The following is an 18,819-nucleotide window of genomic DNA, read 5'->3' on the forward strand; positions in this document are numbered from 1 at the left end:
GCTGCATACTTTGCTGAATGGAGTTTGCCTCCACCAGTAAATCCTCTGGCCTGTGCCCAGCTGCTCCTGAGGCTCCTCTTTGTACTCCAGCCAGATCTGTCAATCCTGCTCTGGCCAAGGGGCTGCAGCAGACCAGTACCACCCTATGCTGCTAAAACAGCCCAGACACGAGCTACTTGCCAAGAAAAGAAAGAAAAAGTCCAGGAACAGAGCCCACCCACTTTTCACTGTCCCTTGGCAGTGATAGAGACACCACATCTTTTACACAGAGGCATCAAAACTGCTGAGGCATCAGGACTGCTGTCTCAGGAGAGGACATGTCACTGCCCTGATGGGCTTTACCTGAGCCAAAGCTGATTGCTCCATCCTTAAGGAGGCTTTTCCCCCAGTCCTGTCCTCCTTTACTAGACAGCCCACTCCAGTGCCTTCCCCTGCCCTCTCCCTGCATGGGTGCCAGCAGGCAGGGCTCCAGGCCACGTTAGGGAGTTTATGGCCTGCCACAGGTATGTGGAGGGGGCCGCCAGGGGTTAGAGGAACCCCTGGGGGAAGGCACTAAATTGCCCCTTGTTCTGAGAGGCAGAAGAGTGTGGGGCCACCCATGTGCCCCTTAACACCTGGAGCAGGGTCATGACATTGAGTGGGGCCACCCAGCTGTGCCTCCACACATGGTACAGGGTCACACAGCCTGGAGAAGCAAGGGGACCCCATCTGCATCCTGCTGCCAGACCAGGGGTGCTCCCTGTCAGATTTCTGGTGCAAGCTCCTGGATGAGACATTTTAGAGGCTTTTGCAGCATTCTCATATTTTAAAATATTGGCAGCTCTTGGAGAGTCCCCTTCTCCCTTCAAAAATCAGGGATCTGGCTTTTGTGACTGTATAAAGGGATGGTGGGTTCCTACCGAGGTGAATGCAGGCTCCAGCAGGTAACACAGAGGCAGGCAGGGTAGGGAATGGGATGCAGCAAGTCCATTGGCACAGAGCTCTGCACAAATCTTCCCTGCAGCCCACCTGGGAAGTGAGGATGGCTGTGGTGTGAGCACCCGAGCAGTGAGGACTGCTGCAATATCACTCCTACAGCAGCAGCCTTGAATTAACTGAGGGAACTGCAGCTATGAAGTATTTTGGAAAGCTGATGAGGTTCAGGGACTGAATTCCATTGTAGGCATCTGTGGTTTCATTCCATTCCTCATTTAACTTCCTTGTTTGCCTTCCCTTTCCATGAGGCTGACAGTCACTGCCTTGCAAAGATGTCCCCATCAGACTTTGCCTTCTCCCAAATCTGACTGAATGCTCTGCCCTGCCCCAGTTTAAAGGTAAGCAAAGGCACATGCCAAGAGGTACTAATCCCTGTTGGATGTCCAGCTCCACAAGCAGCATTTTCCCTTTTTTGAACCTACTGGCTCACAGGGTGTGATCCAGCTGCAGGATTTGGAAGGGGCAAAGCACTGGGGGTTATGGAGACCGGAACAAACTGGGGGTTATGGAGATAGAAACAAACTGCTGGTGTGAAGTCACTGCAACAGCAATCCCTCAGGCACTGAGCAAACTCCTTTAAAGACCAGGACCATAGTCCACATGACTTTTCACTGGCCACTGCACCTCCCTGTTGCTCTCCAGGTCACGGCAGGGGCCCTGTGCCCAGGGAGGCCTGGGGAGATGGGTCAGGCCCAGGGAGGACAAGCTGTGGCAGCTGCAGTTTGCTCAGGTGCAGGCTGTGGTTTGCAGCCCCATCATCCTCACAGGGCTCCTCATTTTGATGTGGTGTCACAGCCAGGCCATGTATGGCCTCTCACAGCTCCCCCCAAACCTGCACACCCCCCAGACCACCTTGCTGTGGATGCTTCAAACACAGTTAGCCCAGGCTGACCCCAGGGTAGAGGGTGGGGTGTGGACCGCTCCCACATATGTGAAATAAGCAGTTCATGTGGAAGCATGAACTGAAGGGAAAGGAGAGGCTTTAAAAAAAATTATATACATAAATGCACACAACTTCACAGGGGCTGGAAATTTCTGGATCCCCTCTCACCCTGCAACTTCTTCTGATCTGGGTCAGTGGCACTTCTTGTGGATTAACAAGGAAGCCAGGAAAATCAGAGTCAGCCCTCCAACCAGGCAAGCCTAATGGACAGAGGAGGCAAGGGAGGTGTTTGAGGACAGCAAGGGCTGTATCTGAGGTGAAGGCACAAGCATATGCCCAGCTCTAGGAGCTGAACATGCAGGGATCCAGCCGTCTTCTGAGGCAGCCAGCTTGGGGGAGAGTGGGTTTGCTGTGCAGGAATGGTGACAAATGAGCCTACAGCCTCATTTCCCATGGCAGAAGATTGATGGATTCAAAAAGAATAGGGGGGAAGGAGAGAGATTTGTCAGTAAATTCAAAGAAGGCTGCAGCAGTGTGTAGGACCCTCCACGGCTGTGCTCCCTCCAAACAGCCTGGACAACCTGGGCTGTAAATGCTCAAAAATCTTAGAGGTGGAAGGGGCAGGAACCTGGTTGACAGCCTGTGTTTTCTTTACCTGGCTCCGTGGCTCCCAGAGCTGTATTTGCCCTTTATCTGGAAGGGGTCAGATACAGGCAGAGGCATGGAGTGCCTTTGTGCCCACCACATGACTGCCTGGTGCTCCTGGATTAGGCTCTCCTGCTTGCCCTGCTGTGAACTTTGTTTTGTTTCCAGTCCCCAGTCTGCTAACTCCTTCCAGCCCCCATTTTCTCCTCCACAGTCTCCCACCTCCTCTCCCTCTTCCATGGTCTCTGCTGTTTTTGAACAGGGAGAGAAGGAAGAGGGGCTGACATCTCTATGGAAGCTGACTGGGGACTGTGCTGGGCTCCCTTGATCTCTGGTCAAAATGCAGGCTGAGACTCTCAAATCTGCCTGAAAATACCAAAGTGGTTCTTTGCTTCATTCCCTCAAGCTAGCAGAAGGAGCTCAAGCCCTCACAAAGGCAGCTTTGAGATCCCCAAGTCTCTTATCTCCAAGGAATCATTCCACATCTGGCAAGTGAAACAAGTCCCCTGAAGGGTCTGACCTTTTAGGTCCCCAAAATGAAAGTGTCCTCTCAACATTAGAGTGCTCCTTAAAGGAGCACAATCACACAATCATGGAATTGTTTTGGGTTGGAAGAGACCTTAAAGATCATCCTATTCCAACCCCCCTGCCATGGACAGGGACACCTACTAGACCAAGTTTCTCCAAGCCCCATCCAACTTGTCTATTCCTGTCAGAGATTGCTTCAGATGGCACTTCATGCTGGAAGCAACAGCAAGGAGCACTGTGGGGGTGATGCTCCTTTCCCCAGAGTATCTGACCCCTGGCTTTCAGGCCAGCACTTTTCAATGCTACAGCTCTGGGTGATGCTGAACATTTCTCCTTGACAGCTCATATCTTTGTGTGATCCAGGTGTTGGTTTGCTACTGCCATGGCACAAGTTCTGCCTAAATCCAGAAAGCTCCCATCACAAAGCAGAAATGCATTGTTAAGTTCCCCTTGTTACCTTACACTGGAATTAGAAGTGAAGTAGCCTGGCAGCTGGGAGCCTCTCCAGGCTGATAACAGATCTCCTTTAGGAAGAGGCAAAGAAGCTTTACCCTTCATGTCAGCATTGTCAGTCAGATGAACCTGCCAGCAGGAAGGCAGCAACTTTCTGGCAGAATTGTGATTACACAATCAGTATTTCCTCAAGGATCCCTTGTTGACAAGCAGTGGTTTCCCAAGGGCCTTTCCTCACCTAGTTTAACAGACAAAAGCATCTCTGGGACAACTAATTTCTTCATCCCCTTTCTCTTTCACTTAAACTGTGGGAAATGAATTTCAACTATGTCCTCAGCCCTTTCTAAGCATCCTTACTGCTCCTGCAATAAAATTCAAATAAAAAATAGAAGTGAGGCAATTGCATGGACATCTGTATCCAAGATTATCTTCACTGGCATGGAGACAGCTGGATACCAAAGAGGTTCAGGCCTGCATAAGGTGGGCAACTCCACACGAGGAGCAAATCTAGAGCCAGAAGAATAATTCAAATGAAACCTGGCTGTATTTCCAAGGGTAAGCTAGTTAGTGGGCATGAGGAACCTTCAGTGTCAGCCACAGATTATGTTTGACTTTTGTCCAGTACGTAGCACACACAGAGAGTCTTGCCCCTTTATGTAGCTCCACACCTGCATGGCACTAAATCCTTTAGCAAGGCTTGAGCTTGCTGGGTTGGTGGACAACAGGGAGACAATAGACAAAGAACTCAAATTTCTGAACCCAAAGACACAGCAGGAGACCCTAAAAACCTGATGTCCACCAGCTCAGACCCAGCACATCAGGAACCTGCACCTTACCAGAGCTGGTTCCTTCCAGAATTCCCCAGCACCTCCCTTTCTCCAAAACTGGCATGATCAAAGAGATCAACCTCTGACTCTGGCAGCTCCCATCCTCTCCTTGCCAGGGCTGAGATACCAGAAGGATTTCCAGCAGTCCAGGAACTGACCAAAGGGCTAAGAGCTGCTACACCACACCAAGGGGTTTGTACTCATGCTGAGTACATGCTGAGTATGAGTTTGTACTCATACTCTCTCTCATGCTGAGAGTCACCAAGAGCTCCTGATGAGATGGTACAATGACATTTACTAGCCCAAGGAAAGGGTTTTGCTTGGGCTGGGCCACTCACATAGGAGTTAATCTGCATGATAGGAAAGCAATACTTTTTCTGGTTTTGTTAATGTGGTTTTTTTATTCCACCATCAGAGATGTCTGATGAAATAGCAGCAGTGACAATTGCAGAGGGGAAAACACGATGTCAACATGCATTGCTATGAAAACATAAACTGCTTCACATGATTTTCCTTGACTTCTCTCACAGGCTGCTCAGACCCATATGGAATTTACTCACACATCAGAGGAGCCTCAAGATCTCCCAGGGGTCATCATTTTCACCAGCAGTTGCTGCAGCAGGACAGAGGGGGCCTCACTCTGCAAGCTGAGTGGATCTGTTTGAATGCCCAGTGCCTGAAGCGCCACAGGCACAAAAGCTGCTCTAGAGCTTGCAAAGCAGTCCATGTGATTGCTGCCATAATAATCATTTACTCGGTTCCCTTTTGCCCTAGAAATGCTCCTAACACTGTGAAAAGCTGTTTACAGAAACCACTTCCTTCATTACTAGGCAAGAAATTTGGCAACTGCTTCCCACTGCACAACAACTCTACCCCAGAGCAAAGAAGAGATGAAGTCTGCATCCAATTAAAACTGGAAGGGGGCATTAAACAATTAACACATAATTACCTGATCTGGGCTAGAATTGAGACTCTGGGGAGGACCCAGCCTGTGCCAGGGAATCTTTAGTGACCAAACCCAATGGGGACTTTGGCTGGAGGAGTCACAGACAAAACTCTGCTTTTTCTCCCAGCGTCGTGATATTGGCTGAGAGCAGGGCTAGTGAACCACCAGGAATTTTTCCCCGAAGCATCAGGAAAAATTTTCTCCCATTGAAATGCCACTGCTAGAGATATTAAATTTAGCCAAGAGACACAGCGGGTGAGATGCTAACCCTGACAGAAGGCAGCCATTCATTCTTGCAGCGCCTCTGCTCCATGTTTTATCGCTTTTAGGAAAAACAGAAGCTCCAGGAATCTGCCAGCATCTTGTAAATGTCCAATTACCTGGGATTCCACAAACCCCTAATTTGGTGCTTAACTTCCACAGAGTGACAAATACGTTGAGGTGCACAAGAAGATCTGCTTGTTTCAGGTTAAAGTATTTAACACACTCATGTGTGCAACAGCACCTTGCTCCCACCAGGTTCACCTAGACCAGGGAATGCCTCTTGTATTTCAGGAAAGAAAGAAGGCTTCTTTGCCTCTTCCTAAAGGAGATCAGAGCAAGCTGCTCTGCCTTCTACCACCTATCAAGCCAGGTCTTCGAGACTGCCATTGTCCTGTCCCCTCTGCTCCTTGCACACACCGGGAGGAGGAAAGGAATGGTGATAACAGACCCGCCACAGACTTTGAGACTGCCGTTGTCCCGTCACCTCTGCTCCTTCCACACACTGTGAGGAGGAAAGGAATGGTGATAACAGACCTGCCACAGACTTACTTCTTAGGCTTGTCTGCTGTGCTGCCAGCCACGTGGTAGCCGGGCTTGCACTTGTAGCGGCAGACGGAGCCCACGTCGTGGCTGCCCTGCAGGCACCGCGGCACCAGGAGCCGGGCGTTGGCCACGGCGGGCGGCGCCTCGCACTCCAGCTTGCAGAAGGCTTCGGGCAGGGACCACAGACCATCCTCCAGGCACGTGAGCCACTGGTTTGTTCCTGACCCCAAAAGAGAAGCAGAGGGTGTGTGTGGGGTTACATTTCAGCCAGGAATGGAGAGCTGCTGAGGGGAGCTCAGACCGACCAGCAGAAGTTCTCTCGTTAGAGTGTACACTGATACCAAAAGGGGCAACAAACACAAAGACCATGGACTCCATTGCCTGCTTGGCCAGGCTGGAACAGAAAATACTTGAATGCAGACAAAAGTATGGTAGGGTCAACTTCTAGAGGCTGGAGAAAGGATCTTGCTTCTGCAAATCTCCCCAAATCTTTCCCTTAAAATTGTCCTCTTTTGTGGTGTCTCAGGACAGCCATGGGTCTTAGTGTAGGACAGCTCTGTCATGTTTAGTTCAGCCCACCTTCATTTTGCAGCTTGTCCTCAGCTATGCTGATCAAGCTGTCATGCCCTACCACAGATGCAGTGTAAGATCATATAACCATGGAATGGTTTGGGCTGGAAAGGACCTTCAAAGCACATCTAGTCCAACCTCCCTCTGCCATGGACAGGGACATCTTCCACCAGGTCAGGTAGCTCAGAGCCCTGCCCAACCTGGCTTTCAATGTTTCCAGGGATGGGGAATCCATCACCTCTCTGAGCAACCTGAGAGTCAGGAGGATGGAAAATGCCACAAGGACAGATGTGGGAGGCTTCACTGGTGTGACTGGGAATTCAAAGCACCCATCATTAGAGGTCTGGGTTGAGTATTACAGCCCAGCTCTTTGTTGTCCCTGGCAGACACAGCTAAATGCACAGCTCTGGATGCCTGCAGGAAGTGCCCAGGACTACGTCACCTACATGGTATGGATGATGGATTGGATGATGGATAGTTCATTGGGAACTGATGAGCAAGGAATAAAGCTGGATTGGAGCGAATGGGACTATTCCTAGTGAGAGGTTTGGATCAGCATGTTTGTGGTGCAGCCAGGCTGCTCTACAGTTCCTTCAAACGTCCCTTTCTTTTTACAGAAACACTTTTGGGCCAGAGACAAGATCACATCTCTACTCAGTGCCTCTGTTCCTGATGGGTCAAGGCTGCCAGGGGTCATCTCCCACCTCCAAGAGCCACACAGCCACATCATCCTTTCCTTGCCTACTCTTAGCATTTGTTAGAATTGACAGCTTGCTTGTCAGAATGCAAGTCTTTGCGGGGAGCAAGCACAGAGCATGTCCCTGCCTCAGTGGCTCAGTGGTGTCACTGGACTCCAAGAGTTTCCCCCCATGGCTTGGCAGCCTTGGCTGAGCACCTCCAGCCATCATGCTGGAAGTCACCCAGGGGCCCAAGGAGGGGACCCCTTCCCACAGAGGGAGCCCATGGCAAACTCCCAGGGACTGCAGCAGGACCAAGAGGCAGCTGTGAGTGCAACATCAGATTAAAGCTCTGCCTCAGCTGACCAACCCAAGGCAATGGGCATCAGTTCACGCAGAATTTGTGTTGTTGACATTTGCATGCTTACCCATTGATCAGCCCACTCTGGGGATCTGCCACCATCCTCCCTGTCATGAAATGGGACTTTAATTCTCTGATCTCTGCAGTTTTTGATCCTTAGATTTAAGGTTTTTTCTTTTACAATAAGTAAACAATTCTCATACATTTCAGCTATAAATGTCTCCATAAAGTAGGGCACCCATTAAAATGATTTGTTGTATGTGATTTTTTCAGAGCAAAGGCACTGGTGGAAACTCACAAAGTCCCAATGCTTGAAGCTGTCAAGGCAATTACCCCTGAAATCCCATCCAGCTCAGCCCCTGCATAGACAGAACAGTAGCTCTCTTTCTCTGACTTGGCTCAAGAAATTCCTGTGGCTACTGATGGAGTCGTCAGAATGAAAGCCAGGCCATGGTGTGTCTGGGTGGTGAACATCTCCCAGACTGCTCTACAGCTGTGGGCATCAGTCTCTATGGCTTTATACAGCCCCAGCCCCCTGAACCACAGGCTTCCCCACAGCCACCAGGCACAGAGCCACTGCTGGCTCTCTCAAGCCCTCTCTGTCTGCCTGCATGTTTCTTGTCTCCATCACTGTAATACTGGAGGCTGGACCAGTTATCAGGAGAGGATATCACTACACCCTGAGGTGGATGGATCAGGGCTGCCTGCCAGGGGATGGGAGTCAGGGGGAATTATCCTCACACTAGGATGTCTCTGTTCCAGGGGGAGGGATACCCATCATTTTGGGAACTATCTCAAGATCTCATCCAGCTGGCAAATCCAGGACAAGTGAGAAATTCCAAATTCTGTTTGAACTGCTTGGGACAGGCACGGAAATGTGGCATTACAAAGGGTGGTTAAAAGCGTTGACACTCCAGAGCATACCTTGAAGCTTGGCTGGGGGGATGCAGGAGAAGGAGCATCTCTGCAGGTAGGTGGTCCCCAGAGGGCAGGAGAACTCGGCATAGTACACGAGGGACTGGGCAGGGACACGGCAGTCAACAGGGTCACAAGTCACAGATCTGTCCCACCGTCCCCAGCTGCACGTCAGCACCACCTCCTGCTGCAGAAAAAGCAAAGCTCCATCAGACTCCTGAGGAGAGCTCTGATCTGCAGCTGGGCCACCACAGCAGAAAGGTCCAACCAGGGCTCAGGATGAGGAGAGCGCTCCAACATTTTTTCTCCCCCACTGTGCCCACCACTAAATATGGTCAACACGCGCTACAGACTTCATCAAAATTGAGGGGATGATGGTTTGCTATGAGCAACCTGGTTTAGTGGAAGGTGTTCCTAGCCACAACAGGGGGGGAAGCTGGATCTTTTAAAAGTGATCTTTTAAATGTCCCTTCCAACCCCAATTGTTCTATGATTTCCATTCCCAAACTGCAAACCCCAGCCCAGCAGCCCTCAGCCAGGGGGTGCACACCAATGTTCCTGATGTCCCTTCCTGGCTGGTACAGTTTCACTGCTGGTGCAGCTGAACGTGTGACCTATCATCTCAACCAGCAGGTTTTGGTTGAAACTGGATGTGGTGGCTCTGAAGGACATCACTAAATTTGAGTCTAGCTCTCCCAAGTGTATCTGAATGAGCTGGAGAGGAGCTCAGGAGAAGAGCTGTGTGCATTTTCCTAAATAGGGTTACAATCCAGACACCACTGTAACACCACTGGAGGGCTCAGGGCAAGGCCCTTGCAAGCCACTTGGTAGAACTCTGTTCAGAAGTTTCCCATCTCGCTGCCAGACACAGGAAAGCTGTCACCCCAGGCAGATTCATTTTGTGTGGTTTCATTTTGGAGAATGGGAACATTTTGTTTTCCCTGGGCAGGCCCTGGCCCAGTGGCCATGCAATTAACAACTCCCAGTGATGAGCAGTGCATCTCCAGCTGCCCTGCTGCACTTCCCAGTGCCCACCTCTCCTCTGGCCAACACTGCAGCACGGGGAACCCACCTGCCAGGTGTCACAGGCAGATCTCCAAGGAGAGGAAATGTCACCCTCCTGACACGGCCCAACTCACTTCTGTCTGTCTGCCTCAAGCAAGTTCACATTCTGGCTCAGTCTGGCATGTAAGACCAGCTCAGCCCCAGAGACTCCTGTTCTCCCCTCCAGAAACAGCCCAAGGACAGGACACTGTGTCCTACCCCCCTGCCAAGGTGACTGCCTGGACCAAGGCAGTTCAGTTCCCAAGGACACATCATCCCAGGTCTCCTCAGTCAACAGCTAAGAGCTGTGCTGGCTCCTGGCTTTTATGAGGTAACCCCCAACCCTCTGGAAAGTGGGACAAACTCTTTCACGGTGACCCCTGTGCCATTATTGCAACACAACACAAAGGAAGAAAAGCTCTCCATGCTCTCTGCTGCCTCTAAATATAGTTGCTCTGCAATGACTTCATTTTTTCCTGAGCCACTAACTTCAGCTTTAAGAGAGAAAACATCCCAGGGATGTTTAACCCTCCAAGCAATGCCCATCTGGAGAGCAGAAATATCCACCTCTCCTTCTGTTGGAGTGCATCAGCTTGACTTGGGACATGCCCTGCAGCACCTTTCAGCCTGGCAGAGCTGTGCTCTGCAGACAACACTGGACTGGGAGAACTAGCACTGCAGCAAGGGAAAGAGAGGGATCTCCAGAGCAGAAACACCAGCCATGAGCACAGGGGTCCAGCACTGGAGCTTCATTGAGCTGGAATGTGTTGGGAAAGCAGCAAAAAGTTTGGGGCTGGAGGAACGAAGTGGTCTGTGCTCTCTCCAACCACCTCAGGGTGGTTAAATCTTTTTTATCTAAGTCTTGGTCCCATGGGCCATCCTGAGGCCACTCACCTGCGTGGAGCCCAGCCTCTTCCCACCACTGGAGTGGAGGACAAAGCCCTTTTCACAGAAGACAGCACACACCATGTGCCCGGGGCCATCCGAGCTGCAGTTGAGGCTGGCAGCGTGAGCGAGCAGCGGCTGTGTGCAGGTTCCCGATCCCTCACAGGCACCGTGGGCACAGCTGTGGAGGAGAACAGACAAGGGATCAGCCAGGGGTCCCAGGGCTACTGCAGCAAGGCAGGGCTCTCTCCAGGTGGCACTTGTGTGGAGTGAATGCTCAGCGGGTCACAGATGCCTAGAGATGCTCACCTATCCCTCACAGCTTCTCCCAGACTTGCAGTCTCCTGACAATGATGCCAGAGATTTCATCCCAACCCCAGCTCACACCTTCCCACCAACCACCACCATGTTCTTTCAAGCTGATGAAAGGAGGCACAGTTCAACAATATTCCAAAATTCGTGCCCCCTGCACACAGGTTTCAGGGCAGCTGCTGCAAATTCTTTCACTAGCTTATATTTCCAGAGTGTGCACACAGCCTGGCACCAAAGGGGGGCTCACTGCAGGTAGATCAAGAGAACAAAAGGAGGGAGGTGACAAGGAGAGGGGAGGCAGAAGGAATACCTTTGTATACCTTTAGAATCAGGTATGCCAAACTCTGTACAGGACACTGGAGAAGCCACAGATGATTCTCCAACTGCAAGGAAAGCTAAGAGGAAACCTCTGCAAATATTAGGGGATAATCCATGAGATGTTCTTCAGATCCTGCACAGTCCCCCTTCACATCCACACAGCTACACCACAGCCTGTGGTGGAAGGGAGAAGCTGGATGTACAACTGGCTCCCCAACCCCACTCCTGTCACCCTCCCCCTCTGCTCTGATGGTTTCCAGCACCTCTGCTCTTCTCACAGGCCAGCACAGCACCCCAAACCTGTGCATGCTGATGCCAGGCTCTTTGGGATCAACACACACCTGCACCTGTCCAGCTCTACAGCCTCAGCTGTGGCCACAAAGGTGAGACGTAGCTCAGCCTTCCCCTCAGTACCAATGCAAGTTACAAGAGGTGCCAGGAAAGTCTGAAATGCATCACTCATTCCTTAGTTGGCAAGGCATCACCCACTCCTCCTCCTCACTTCAGCAGCTTCCTACTGAGGAGCAGACATTGAGTACTGACTAATTAAGCATCACAATTCCATCATGAGAACCAGTGTGGGTCAAGGGGTTGTGATCTCCATCAGTGAAATGCAGCCCATTGATTAATTACCTGGGATAGAACTGGGAAAAGACATAGGGCAGTACAACAGCTCCCACGCCCTGGTTACCCACCAGTCTGGCTTTATCTGTCACTAAGTGATAAAGGTGCAGCACTGATCTCAGCCAGGGACAGAGGGGCTGCACTCCAGGCAGTAACTGGGGAGAGAAGGGAGGCAGCTGTACCTGAGTGCCTCTCTCTCCTCTGCTCCCTGCTTGGCACAGGGCTGCTGCTGCTGTTTTCAGGCACTGCCTTTCTCCCAGCGAGGCAGAGGCCTCTGCCTCCAGCCTTTACTCACCATTTCCAGCAAAGGATGCACAGAGCTAGAAATACCACAAAAGACATGCACACAAAAAACAAAAAAACAACAAACCCCAAAAAAGCCCAGCTCGGTGCCGACGCAGACGTTAAGGGAACGCAATGTGCTGTTGACTCTGGACAAGTCCACCGAGCCAAAGGCATGGTGGAAACCTGCAGGCCACAGCCCTGAAAGAGCCGGTGGGCACAGGAGGGGACCACAAAGGAGAACAAGAAGAAAGGGGCTGTTTTTTCAATGCAGACCTGTTTATGAAGTGAGAAATGGTTTCAGGGCAGCTGCTGCAAATTCTTTCACTAGCTTATATTTCCATTTGCTTCCTTTTTAAAGAATTTGTTTTATGAGTGCAGCATTTGTCAGGTCATTAGCTTCTGAGGGCATCTGTTACCAATTGTAGCCCTCTCCTCTCCCCTCCCCTCCCGCAGTCACCTTCTCTGGGCAGTTGCTCTGCTCCCTGCCTGTGCCCCTGGCTCATACTTGCTCCCATCCCCAGTGATGGAACCACTGTCCTGAACTTCCTTGTGTGGAAGGAATACATGTCCTTGTTTCTCCATTCCATCTCCTTCCTCGCCAGCGATGGGTACAACATGGAGATGCACCTTTCCACTGGACCAGGTTGCTCCAAGCCCCCTCCAAGCTGGCCTGGAACACTTCAAGGAACGGGGCAGCCACAGATTCACAGTGCCAGGCCCTCCCCACCCTCACAGCTGATGGTCAGGGCGTTGAGTTCTGGGGCATGTGCCCATCACAGCACTGGGGATGTGCCAGGGTGTGCCCTGGCACCTTCCAGATGCATCCAGGCCAAGTGCTTGGCTGGAGCAGCCCTGCTGGTGCTGATGGAAAGACAGCATGTTGTCTGGGGCAGCCCTGGCAGCTGGGACAATGCTGTTATTAAATAAAAATTAAATGAAGCGCTAATCCTTCTGAGCGCTACTGGGGACGTTTTGGTTTTCCACCAGTTCAGAAATGCAACTAGCGATGTGGTACAAAGTAGATCAAGATATCAGCAAGTTTCTTAAGGATTATACATACAGAATATTACATAGGGTAGTTATGCATAAGAGATTGATAACTACAGGTCATAACAACAAAATATTTTTATGTACATCACATATATATATATACACTCATGCACACGTTCCGTATGTGCATATAAATGTATTCTAGAAATAATAGAAAAGTTGGGGTTAGAATAATGACCTTTCTCTTTGCCCCCAAAGATGACTAACTTAGCACTGTTTTCTCTGTGTTTAACAACACACCTAGCCCTACAAATACCCACTAGATTTTATTTTGGAAATGATCTGAGCCCAATCAGCTCAAGTTCTGAGAAGCTGTGCTCATCCTACACCTTGCTTTGAAGTCTGGTGCTGCTGTTCCAGACCTGAAAAGGAGCTCACATCACTGAAAGCTGTCCGATTTTCTCAAATATGTCAATAAGCTTTAAAAAATATATACCAACCCTACCAACAAACATTGCCTTGCTTGCTCCCTTTATCAGCAGTACTTGGGGCCAGGACACTTCTGAGCCTGATGGTGAACAAGTGCAGGTCAAAGGAAAAAGAAGCCCTGTGACCTGGCCCCATCATGATCCACATGCTATGCCAGGGCTGGGGTAAAGTGATGGAATAAATCACAGCTCCCAGGCCCTGGAACACCCTAACAAAGGCTGGACAAGGAAATGGTGCAGTTAGCCCAGTTCTGATCTCAGCATGAAGGAGCTCTTTCTGCTTTTGATGATAAATGAAATTCCTGTATCACAGCTGCAAACTCCTGACTTTTGCCCATTTCTGATTCAGGCCATATAAGATGTGGGACAAGCCAATATTTTTTTACTTTTTTTCTGCCCGAGACATGAAAAAAAATATTTCCACTTCTATCCCAGCATCTTTTGAAGCTCAAGCTAATGATTTGTCAACAACATTTTTACAAAATACCAAGGTTTTTCTCCTAACTTATTTCATGTCAGCACAAGCCTGCACAATGCTCTGGGCTCACCAAGTCCCATAACTTATACATCAAAGAAAGTTTCAGGTCTGGAAATCTGTGAAATTCTGCCTGGTGATGGCCCTAAATGCTCCAGAACGGTAAGAGCTTTGTTCTGAAATGGGAACAATTCTATAAACTAGAGCAAAACTTTTCCTTTGGGATCCTTCATCCTTCTAGAACAAAAGCAGGCAGCCACTACCAGCAACAGAGCATGTGAAGCCAGTGGTGGCAAAGCTAGTAAGGTAACACTACTTTGTTGTGACAAATCCCAAATTCCGAAAAGCTGAAATTTCATGTTTTACTGCAACTACTTAATGCATCACAGAAAATACTGATAGATTTACCCACATCAAACTAAGCCAAGTCAAAAGCAGTGCAGCTGTCTGAGCATAATAAATCATCTATACATTGCTGTGGTGTCTACTCAGGCTTTCAACCCCAAGATTGCTGCTGAAACATCCCTTATCATCGAGCTCCAGCTCTTTACAGTGGAAACTTGTAAGTTCTTCTCATGGTGCAAATTTTTTGGGAGAGGGGGTTATAGGAGATGTTGACAGAAAAGTAAAGGCTTTGGCCAAATCTCCTGAAGTTAGGAGTCATCATTGCACATACTCTGGTGGAGTCTGGATTGTAGCACTCAACATCAGTGAGATAAAAAGGTGTTTACCCCAATGCGGTCTAGCAGGAGAGAATAGCTAGGAAATGAGAAAAGGTGTTTTGGAAATACATGGGAATGTCTCCCTCCAGGCAAGGTGAAAGGTCTCACTTTTCCAGTAAATCTGATGGCAGGCATCCTTGTGGCAGCAGGCTGCGTGTACAGACCCAACGGTGGTGATGCTTCTTGATCACAATCTGCACTGAGGTTGCCATCTCAAGAAAAGGTGTTTGCTTCTCTACGTGACTCCAAAAGAAACTTGGCAAAAAGCACCACCCCTGTGAGTCATCTGCTGTCATCCGCCTCAGAGACAGAGGGAAGGCACCAGCAAGACATCAAATGACCTGCTGGCCCCTCCAGAGCCATAGTGGGAAAGGGAAAAAAAGAAGCAAGAACACATAATGTGTTTCCAGACAGTTCCTTTCCATGTTTTTTTGTTGTTGTTCACTACACCAAAATAATTGCATGGAAAATGAGGTTGAATGGGATGTCAGGTTTGGTGTAGTCACCTTCCCAACCTCAGCCAGGACAGCCTGTACCCAAAGAACATCCTTATCCATATCCCATCTCCACAGGACCACACTCCACCTCATTTTCTCATCTTGTGCAGAGGAATTAATTTCTGAGCCACATCCACCACCATGAAAGACATAAAAATAGCAGAAGGATTTCAAAAGGGAGCTGGAAGCAGAAGCCATAGCTGGGCTGCAAGACTTATGCTGTAAGATTTAAGGAGGAAAAAATATTTATCATGACAGAGAGGAGATAGTGAGGGGATCTGACATCTCTGTGCAGACACATAGACACAGAAAAGTTGTCTGTCTGCTGGCAGGAGGCAATCAGACCTTTCTGACAAGGATGGAGCAAAAGCAACAACTTTCATCTTGAAATCAGAGGCACCTTCTCAGCAGAGAGGGTTACTGGATATGAGAATAGCTCAGCAGGGATGATGGTGTGCTCATCACCTCCTGCAGCTTGTGAAAGGAGATAAGAGAACCCTCTGAAGGATGCATTTAATCCAGTGCCTGAGAAAAATCCCTGTGCCTGTGTGTGACACCAGGAAGGGCAGGGCAGAATGGGGAGACTGGATTTCTGCTGCAGAAAACCAAGGGCTCTGCTGGCAAACCTGGGGTCTCCCAGTGATTGCTGCCTTCCTCACTGGACATGGGAACTCAGCTGGTCTGTGTTGGAACTCACATTCCCTCAATGTATCTGTGAGGTGACACCAAGCACCCTGTTTGAAAGCTGTTCAGTTACTGCGTTGGACTCAAGATCAAACTGGTGAAAAACCTGTGCTGGGAGATATTTTTTCCCTGGCTATTCTCAGGGAAAGGCAGAAGACATCTTGAGCATTCCCAAAAAAGCCCATATATAGAGCACTAATCTCAAGAATCTTATTAGACTGCAGAGAGCTAATGGGATGGGGCAGTCCATGAAATGGTGTCTGGCCCTCCAGGGGGTACCTGTGACACCTTCCAGCTGGGCATTAATTTGAATTTTAGTTTAAATTAACGTTAATAATATATTCTACAGCACAGTCTTGGCCACCACTGCCCCTCAGCCGGTCAAGGGACGTGCCAAAGGTCAACAGGCTTTGATGCTGGAGGAGAAGCACCTCTAGAGGTCTCAAAGGCAGAAGTGAGCCCATTCTCCAGGAAAGGTGGTTATCAAGACCCTGGAAATACAGAATTATTTAGGCTGGAGAAGCCCTGTAAAATTAAGGCTAGCCATTAATCCAGCAGTGCCAAGGCCACCACTACCCCATGTCCCCAAGTGCCACATTTACATGTGTTTTAAATCCCTCCAGAGACAGGGACTCCATCCATGGGGCACCCTAAGCCAGAGGCAAAGAATCAGGATTTTACAGTCCCTTCCAACCCAAACTATTCTACATTTCAGTGAAATAAGACACCAGCATGTCTACCAGGGTGCCCATAAATCTTCATGCTATCACACATGCAGCCCATAAATTGATCCTGCATAAATTTAGTGCCTGGAAGAAAGAAAACAAACCAAACAAAACCCGTTTGGGAAACAGCCCTCTCTGCTGAATAAAGTTTGTAAATTGGAAATATGTAAACAACTCCCTCCTCCATCTAATTTTCTTTCCCTCACCTCTATTTTTCATACTACAGGAATCCAAACCCAACTCCCCTTGATGCCTTACACTCACTTTTTCACTTTTGGGGAAGCAGAGGAGAGCTTGCACACAGGAAATACAAACACAAAGCAGATCACCTATTGTAGCACCTTTCCTGTGAACCCACCCAGGCATTTCCCAGCATATGTGAACATAAAATCAAACACACTGAAAATAAATGCAAGCTAAAAATACACATAACAGAGGAAATGAAAAACGTTCCCCTGGTTCAGTGTATAGCCTGCACTAAGTTAAACAGGAGGGACTGTGGCTCAGTTTAAAAATGCAAAGAAAAGGATGAAAGCCTGAAGCTTTGGGTCTCCTGGGCGGAAATGTGTTAAAAGTCTGATTTCTGCTTGACCTCATAAGGCTGTGACTGGGAGCAGAATGCACAGACAAGCCCTGATCTGCTGGCAGAGACAGCAGAGAGGGGTTCCTGGGGATGGCAGTGAGGACACTGCCCTGCTTTGCTCTGCAATGCTCTGCCAACTTTCAGCACCTCAAAAGGTGACACTTCCTTCAAAACAAGTGTGTACTTTTCTAGAGGCAAACACCTGTTGCACCCTGACCTGGAGAAAGCTGCACTTCATCAGCACAAACACCATCTCTATGTTTTCCCCAGCCTGCAAAGTACTGCAAGATCCTTCAAGATGAAAGATGCTACAGAAATACCAACCTGTCACATATTTATTATTTTGGCAGTGAGCATTTCTACGCTGAGGGCAGGAAATCTCATTTCTTTGTTGCTTTTGTTACTGTCCTTTCTCAGGTTATTTTGGGAAAGCCCTCGCACGCACGTACTGCGTACATGAGGCTGCTGCGTGCTCATGGTCAGTCCAGCTCTCTGCTGCAGGAACGTGCATGTTCTGGGCTCTTTCACACTCAAATGTCTCCCAGCCTATCAAGATTTTCTATTCCTCGATTTTTATAGGGGATTTCGCCCCCTGCTCACCACCAGAATCCACAGGTTATTGCAGTATTTTTATATACTATCTCCAAAAGTAATGCATTGCAGTATTTTTAAAGGCTAACAATTAATTTCATATAATTACCTTATATAAAATTAATTGTTAACCTTTAAAAATACTGCACTGCTTTTGGAGATAGAATAGGTTTTAAAAATATAATAAAGGGGGCATACTTGAATGTTTCCTGACTTAACAGAGGAAAATACTTTATTTTAATGTGGCTACTTGAGGCTGTAAGCCTAACCTCTCCACCCTGAATATTCAAGACTTCAATTCTGAAGATCAATACTCTAAATAGAATTTTCTACTCTGAAAACTTTGGGAATCTGATTTACTTTGAGTATTTGCTAAGGGCACACACATAACCTGCAATTCCAGCATACTGCTGTGAAGTCAAGGCCATGGGGAGCCAAGGGGAGGGCAAGAAGAGAAGAGGAGACACGAGGATCCTGCTCTGCCCCTGGAAAAGGGACACAGCTTGGTGTGCCTTGGCAATACAGGAACTGGCTTGTGCTTCAGCTATAATGCAACTTTTATGAGGAAAACATCTATTTTCCTCTCTGTTTGCCCCTATATGGGGATCTCCTCATCCCCAGTCAATGCTCAGCTGTGTCCAGTGAGTCTTTTCTTCCTTGCAGTCACTTCTCAGGGGAAGGGGGAAGCTCTCAAGCAACAAGAATGCAAGATTATTTTAAGGGATGAGAAAATGTAATTGAAAAACCACATCAGTTGGCCACAGTCTTAGAAGCATGTGGGTACATTGCTGTAACAGCTACCAGGAGGAAACACGCTGCATTTCAGGTGAACACTGATCTTTTAATGTAAGGTTGAGAATAATATTTATATACTGACTCACTAAGATTTATGTTTCTGTGTAAATCACACATGCACTTAAAAAAAAAAAAAAAGTAAAAAGCAACTTCAGAATATTCATGGCTTCCAGAATTCTACATAAATCAACTGTACCACAATCCCACAGGCTTT

At 48.7% G+C, this 18,819-nt stretch overlaps 1 protein-coding gene across 1 annotated transcript in view; it reads right to left on the reverse strand.

Annotated features, from left to right (window-relative positions):
* The window catches only part of PAPPA2 (pappalysin 2), an 87,080-nt gene that overhangs the window by 20,987 nt on the left and 47,274 nt on the right, over positions 1 to 18,819 (reverse strand). Inside the window, exons 14-16 of the mRNA XM_063165408.1 lie at positions 10,526 to 10,697; positions 8,597 to 8,774; positions 6,071 to 6,284 (exon numbers count right to left, since the gene is read on the reverse strand). Coding sequence (XP_063021478.1) covers positions 6,071 to 6,284; positions 8,597 to 8,774; positions 10,526 to 10,697 — 564 coding nt within the window. The remainder of the gene's footprint in view (positions 1 to 6,070; positions 6,285 to 8,596; positions 8,775 to 10,525; positions 10,698 to 18,819) is intronic.

This window comes from Melospiza melodia, chromosome 11, assembly GCF_035770615.1.
Source record: "Melospiza melodia melodia isolate bMelMel2 chromosome 11, bMelMel2.pri, whole genome shotgun sequence".
NCBI lineage: Eukaryota > Metazoa > Chordata > Aves > Passeriformes > Passerellidae > Melospiza > Melospiza melodia.